Source organism: Rhododendron vialii, chromosome 11a, assembly GCF_030253575.1.
Source record: "Rhododendron vialii isolate Sample 1 chromosome 11a, ASM3025357v1".
Classification (NCBI taxonomy): Eukaryota; Viridiplantae; Streptophyta; class Magnoliopsida; order Ericales; family Ericaceae; genus Rhododendron; species Rhododendron vialii.
The window spans coordinates 26,164,368-26,170,982 of NC_080567.1; the positions used below are offsets into that span (position 1 = coordinate 26,164,368).

At 39.2% G+C, this 6,615-nt stretch overlaps 1 protein-coding gene across 1 annotated transcript; it reads right to left on the minus strand.

The window, feature by feature from the left end:
• LOC131306570 (laccase-14-like) lies at positions 1-5,341 on the minus strand. The gene is made up of 6 exons (XM_058332889.1): positions 5,049-5,341; positions 4,124-4,275; positions 2,465-2,709; positions 2,247-2,375; positions 1,156-2,097; positions 1-444 (listed from the first exon to the last, which is right to left on the minus strand). The coding sequence occupies exons 1-6, from the start codon at positions 5,151-5,153 to the stop codon at positions 314-316; spliced, it is 1,704 nt and encodes a 567-aa protein (XP_058188872.1). The 5' UTR covers positions 5,154-5,341; the 3' UTR covers positions 1-313.
• Between the last annotated feature and the right edge of the window lie 1,274 nt (positions 5,342-6,615).

Sequence of the window (6,615 nt, forward strand, 5' to 3'; positions counted from 1 at the left end):
TTCCTAGTGAGTTGCAGACCTTCAAATGAATCAACATTCATGAAGTCACAGAAATGCCACCACAGGATACAAACAAGCACATCCTAGCAAGCTACAACAAATATAATATCCTTTAAACAAAAACCACACCAAGAATTCTTTTGTTTTTTTAGTTGCGTTTTTTCTTAGAATATAAAGAACGACGCTGCATATGTAATATGCTTATTCCTTAGTCTTGGAACACCGCCACGTGGTGAGAATTATTCACAACCTAAACTTGGCTTGTGCCAAATTGGATTACTAGCTAGCTTTTTCTCAGATCGGAGAAATTTATTTAGCAAGGATTCAAGCGACGTGGGGGCCGCCGCATACTTGTTAACCTGGTGGACCCGTTCTTCACAATAAATGCCATATCCATTCCCCAGCTAGAATGTCTTTCCAAGTGACAATGCATGAACCACACTCCTACAATAAAGTCAAGAAAATTAATCCATTAGTTATCAACACTATTTCATCTTGTCGATCCCAACAAAAAATGTTTAATGGTTTTTGAATATTTCTACACGTAAAGGGTCTTGAAATACCCGATAAAAGAAAAAGGGTCTCGAAATTAAATTTTCATTCCATTTGAATTCTAAAATCATTTTAGGTACATTATTTCATATGAGACTTGAATCCTCAGTCAAAATTTCTCTGTGCCAGCTTTTTTTCTCAGAACTCTCTTTCTACCACTCGATTAAAGTCTGAAACAGTCGTTTGATAAAAACAAAGGTTTCGAGTCAGGAAACAGGAGAAAGATGGAGAACAAGGAATCCCTGAGGTTCTACCATGACATCAGTTGTTAACAAAACACAAATCATATTGTCTTACCCTTATGACTCATCTTAAGTCTAAAAAACAAGAGAATAACTTATTCACCAAGGAGCCGTGAATAAGTTTTACGGAGCTCAATCTCACGCGTCCAAAAGTTTTTTGAACAATTCGGATTAAAAACAAATTATTACCGTTTAGAGATATTTATTACCGATCAATGTTTAAAAACATATGTCAATCACTGATTGCCAAGACGGATAAGCGTGATTGGACGCCTTCACGAATAACTTATTCATACAGCTGTTCCGTGAATAAGTTATTCTCAAAAAACAAATGTAATGCCAAAGTACTTAGTAGTATTACCTGGATTATCAGCTCTGAATCTGATTGTAGCCCATCCATTCTTGGGCACCCCGACAGTGTTTATCTCAGGTGGGTCAACCAAATTGTACCCTTTTGGATCAGTCTTATTATCAAAGTTTCCAAAACCAGATCCAACGTGATAAAAGCTGAAGCCATGTAAATGCATTGGATGGTTCTCAGATGCATTTAGTATATTAGTCCCCTGAAACACTATCTCCACAGTTGAATTAAACTCCAGGACTTTCACTTTCGTCCCCGTCGACGGTATTAAAACGTTATCAGGCGTCACATCGGCCGTAAAATTGAAGAAGTAAGGCGGCACGTTTGGAAAGTCGGTCGTGAAAATCCCTCCGATTTTCCTGTAATACGCTTGCAATAAATCCACCGTGGGCTCCTTAAAACTTACGTTGTTCAAGCTTGCAGCGAGCCTAGAACCATCTGGTCCCTCGCACGAATCATTAGGGCACGGAATCGAGCCCACTGAGATAGTTATGAAAAGTCGGGTATCGATTTTTTTGGGGACATCAATCGGGTAGTCCTTGCTAGCCAGGGCCTTAATCTGCTTGGTGAAATCTGTTACAGCATCGATGTCAGTATAATTCGGGAGGGTACTAGGAAATGCTGGCGTCGATGGGGCTGTATAATTTCCAATGTATTTCACGATCGCAGTTGTAGTAGTGTTATCGTATACAACACCGGCAGAGGCTCTAGCTGCCATGTAATAGTGGCTCGGGGACTTATTTGCAGTCAATAAGATGTCCATGGTTTGTCCAGGGGTTATCAAGATATAATCAGTTTCTATGGGTTTGATGTATGCTGCATCCATTCCAACGACTGTGAACTTATGCTTAGCTACCGCGAAGAACACTTCTTCGTTCATAATTGAGTTGATGACGCGAAGAAGATACCTCTTTCCATAATTTACCATCACGTTGAACGTCCCTGCAACATTTGGATTGTGTTTTATTTGTATAAACAAGCAAACTCAATAACGTACGTCTTATCGAGAAGTTCTATTTTTCAGGATATTAATGTGTTGACACTACATTCAGTTTTTGCTCTCTTGATTGAGATTAAATTGATGTGCATACCGGGTTTGGAACAATTGTATAGATCACCCGGTTGGCCATTGATGGTGAGAGCATCTGACTTGTTTGGTTCGCCTCCGCCTTCAAGTGCACTTTGAATTATCTCCATTACATCTCCCTTAAACCACGATGCTGTGACAACAAAAGTATAAAATAAAAAAAATCATGTGAAGCTTTTCTAGGATTGTGGCATTGGAGAGAGAGAGAGAGATGGTACATACCCAAAACAATAGGAAACTCTGCATGAGGCTTGGGAAAAGGGTAGGTTGTTCCATTTGAAGGGTATACAACAATAGGGCCATGGACCGTGGCTCGAGACCAATCACTATGAGCATGCCACCAAAGGGTACCTTCTTCGGTTGAGAATATGAGTTCATAACTAAAATTTGCACCGGGTCTAATTGGACACTGTGTCACGTACACGGGTCCATCTGACCATGGATTTCTTGGCTGCTTCACTCCGTGCCTATATAAATCACATGTTTTCCAAAATCACAATATTAGTTTGTAGTACTTTTTTTTAGAATTCATTTTTTTTTTTGTTGACTCATCCTTAAAAATGGATGAACATGCTCGCCATATTTCCAATCTTATTCTGATGATTAGAACAGTTAATCTCTTAGAATATTATATTTTAACTCTTCTTGCAAAAATTTAGCTCAATTTGATATCATTAAGTACTTGATAAAATCATTTAATTTTCAATTTAGAAGTTTGACACGGATCTAAACTAAAAATTGTACGATTTAAATAAGCGGTCACCAGTATCTGACTATGTTGATTTTTTGCAAGATTAGTTAAAATACCTTGTTGTAAAAGATGAATTATTTTGATCATCCAAATAGGACCGGGAATGTGGTGGATAATGAAACTGAACTATTTGTTAATCTATATATATAAGCGAAAATGATATTGGTACCTATGAGGTCGGTACCGAAATTGTAGGGATGGCTGCGCCGGGCACCGGAGGGTCGATCCAAGCCGTCAAAAAATTCTATAAAAAAAAAACGTGGGGCCCGCCGCGGGAATCAACGGCATCCGAGGTGTGTAGGGTGCTTGATCCGAGCACCCCTTTTTCGTGTATATATGAGGGGTGCTTGGATCAAGCACCCTAGACACCTCGGATGCCATTGATTCCCGCTAAGGGCCCCTCGTTTTTTTTTAATAGAATTTTTGGACGGCTCGGATCGACTGTCCGGTGACCGGAGACGGCCCGGCGCGGCCGTCCCTACAATTTCGGTACCGAGCCTGTCAGTACCAATAGTGCTACTCATATATAAGTGAATCTTCGAGCCACCTTGCGCCCAACTCAACTAATTCTAAGAGATTAATTTCTCCACCTACATATGGGGTCCCAATTAAAGCAGTTAGAGCTCTCCATGGATCGGCCCAAGAAAAATTAATTGCACTGGGCCGATCCCTGGGTTCCAAAATCACAACATTTTTAGTTTGTACTTTCTGTTGTCGGTTTTTCTGCCTCTTCCTTCCTTCCTTTTACTCTCATGCAAGACTTATTACAATATGCTAGCAATAGAAAGAAACCTCAATATTTCCCCTTCTGCTATTATTTTCTTTCCTTTTTTCCCTCCCATCTTTGTTTTTCTATGACGTGACCTTTTACTCTTTTAACTTTAGACCAAAATACCCTTGATAGTTTTAAAAATGTCACTGCATGGGTATTCTTGATAATTCAGTTTGTTATTTTTTTTGAAACGAAATTTAAAGCTTTTAGAAGTCCCTTTTTTCCTCAATAACACGATGTACGTAGAAAATTAATAATCCAAAGAGGAAATCATGTGTCTTGATTTTGAGTTTTCTGTGCACTTATCGTTTTCCTTTCCATGAGAGAGAGAGAGAGAGAGAGAGAGAGAGAGGAATACCAATGAATGGTGACATTGTATTTCCCTTGGTTTTGAACGTTAACAATCAACCTATCACCCTTTCGGACATACAAAGTAGGCCCTGGAAACAATCCATTGACTGTCAAGATATTCTTTGAGCTACACAACCTTGTATATTTTGTTTCCTTCAGCTGCACTCACCAAATTAAACTAAGGTTAAATAAATAAAATCTCAGGCTCTAAACTGGAAATCAAGAAAAACGTATTACTCCATTGTATAACATCACCACAAAACACAAATATCAGTCATTTAATTGATCAACCTTAACGATGGGTTTTGCTTGTCTCTTAAATAGTTTAGAGTTGGTATGTTACGAATTTCAAGAAACACAAATATCTCAAGACATGGTGGTGTTGATGGCTATAGAGCGAGACAAAGCAACCGAAATAATAGAAACAGAGGCTCTCGTGCCATCTGTCTATAAATATCTCTATCTCCATTTTGTGATGCATTCGCAGCATCACTATTTGCTTCAAATCTGGAAACAAATAAATCCCCAAGAAATGATCGGACGTCCGCCAAAATATTATTTCAAAACAGCAAGACAAAGATGTTTAATTAAGGACAGAGTATAGTTCCCTATCACCTCCTCCCTCAGAGAAATTTTTGGGTGCCGAGCGGGCACCACGCGGTACCCCAGCAGCGCATCCAGACTGTCCATTTCGGTTTTGGACGGCTTGGATTTGGGCCATCCAACACACTTTTGGACGGCCCAGATATGCTGCTCTAGCACCATGTGGACGACGGCCAAGTGGTACCCACCCGGTACCCAAAAAATTTCTCCCTCAGAAGAGATTATTTTAGCCTCTAAAGAGGCCATGTGGTAGACTACGATTGGTGACGATACGACAAGAGATCGAAGAAGATGAGAAAACTCTCATGGAGTAGTTAGTTGGTACTCACAACCCAGTTGATGGAAGGGATTGTCTTTCTGGCCATGGACAGCACAAACACATTCAAAAGGAAAAACCCTAAGAGCTCCAACTTCAAACTTTTCTTCAACTCCATTTTTACCCCACACTACTTCTAAAAACTGAGAGCTTATATGGTGATCATAGCCATCCTCAGATGGCCTTTATATAAGCCTTGCCACCGGACCACTACAGTTACTAGATTCGAATAGTCCTCCCTCGCTAAATCTTGTAGTTAGTCTCTCCGTCGGTCCTCAATCCGTCTCGTAGAAAATGTCGTATTATGAAAAAAGGAAAATCCTTCATCTTATTTATTACACTTCTCTTTGAAGCTCCGTCCCATTAAATTTATCCAGTTCGCAAAATGAAGGCTAAAAAATAATGCATTTGTTTCAAGAAAAAAAAATTCAAATTTTTTTCGAAAACTAGAAGAACTCTCAGTGATATCTAATAAATTGTTGAAAGATTTTTGATATTTTCTTTCAAAAATTGTGCTATTTTTAAGTCCTCATTTTGCGGACCGGATAAATTTTATGGGAGGGGGTGTGTTATTATTACCCCACGTTTTATACTCCCTGTACTTTCAACAGTTAGTCCAAGACTAACAAAATCAAAATGAATCTTGCTTTTCTGTTGTCCAGGTTTGGACTGCAGAGCTACGGTCTAAGTGATCGCAAGCGTCGGATAGTATTTTTAATGACCCAAAAAAAAATTTCGCTCGGCAAAAGGGAAATTTTTTTATTGAACTCGACAAGAGTACATCAAGAAAAGAGGCCAATTTTAGGTCCCACCCAAGACAATGGAGCAAGAGACCAAAATGGCAATAGGAAGACAGACCAGAGAAAACAGAGGCCGGGGACACTCCCAACAAGTAGGTTGGAAGTGCAATACAATTGTTTTCAATTTTTTACCGGTAATAAAACACTTGCACCGATAAAAAAAATTCAACGAATCTGAACTATTGGTTGTTAATATAAACGGTTCTAATTGAACCGCACGTCTTCACTGCAGAGAAGCGGGATCCAATCAAAGTAATTCCAGCTGGGTCTTTGCTTTAAGAGGCAACTATTGCTACGGGCATGGATTTTTCCATAGTATTGCATTGTACGTTTTCTGGGGTAGAGAAAAGTCTATGGTCCCCATGATTTGGTCTCCAAATATCATTTTGGATATTTTAAAACGCGTATTTGGAGAATCATTCATATACAGAAGGACCAGAACTATAGACTTCCTAAAGGAGAAAAGTCTATGGTCCCATATTTTCTTGATATACCTTTTCAAAGTATAGACTTCCTCAAAAAGAAATCATTAGGAAGAACTAGACACTAATAAAAATTATCAGAAAATATTCGCTACAGGAAGAAAATATTTTAAACAAAAAATTGGGGCGACAATAGCCGCATATTGTCCAGAGTTTCCAGCATCCTAGGTAGCAGATGATGGGAAAAATTACTACGGAGTATTATTTTCTCTTAGAGCACCACCACGTGAGGTAGCGGTGCGGAGGTATCGGTGTCTCACCGGCCATACATTTGCATGGACGCGACTCACCACAAAGT

Excerpts from the sequence above, each read along its gene's own strand:
- LOC131306570 (XM_058332889.1), bottom strand. The coding sequence starts at position 5,153 with ATGGAGTTGAAGAAAAGTTTGAAGTTGGAGCTCTTAGGGTTTTTCCTT. Across the intron at positions 2,376-2,464 it reads AGAGTTTCCTATTGTTTTGG|CATCGTGGTTTAAGGGAGAT; the intron begins GTATGTACCATC and ends TTGTTGTCACAG. Across the intron at positions 2,098-2,246 it reads ATACAATTGTTCCAAACCCG|GGACGTTCAACGTGATGGTA; the intron begins GTATGCACATCA and ends CAAATGTTGCAG.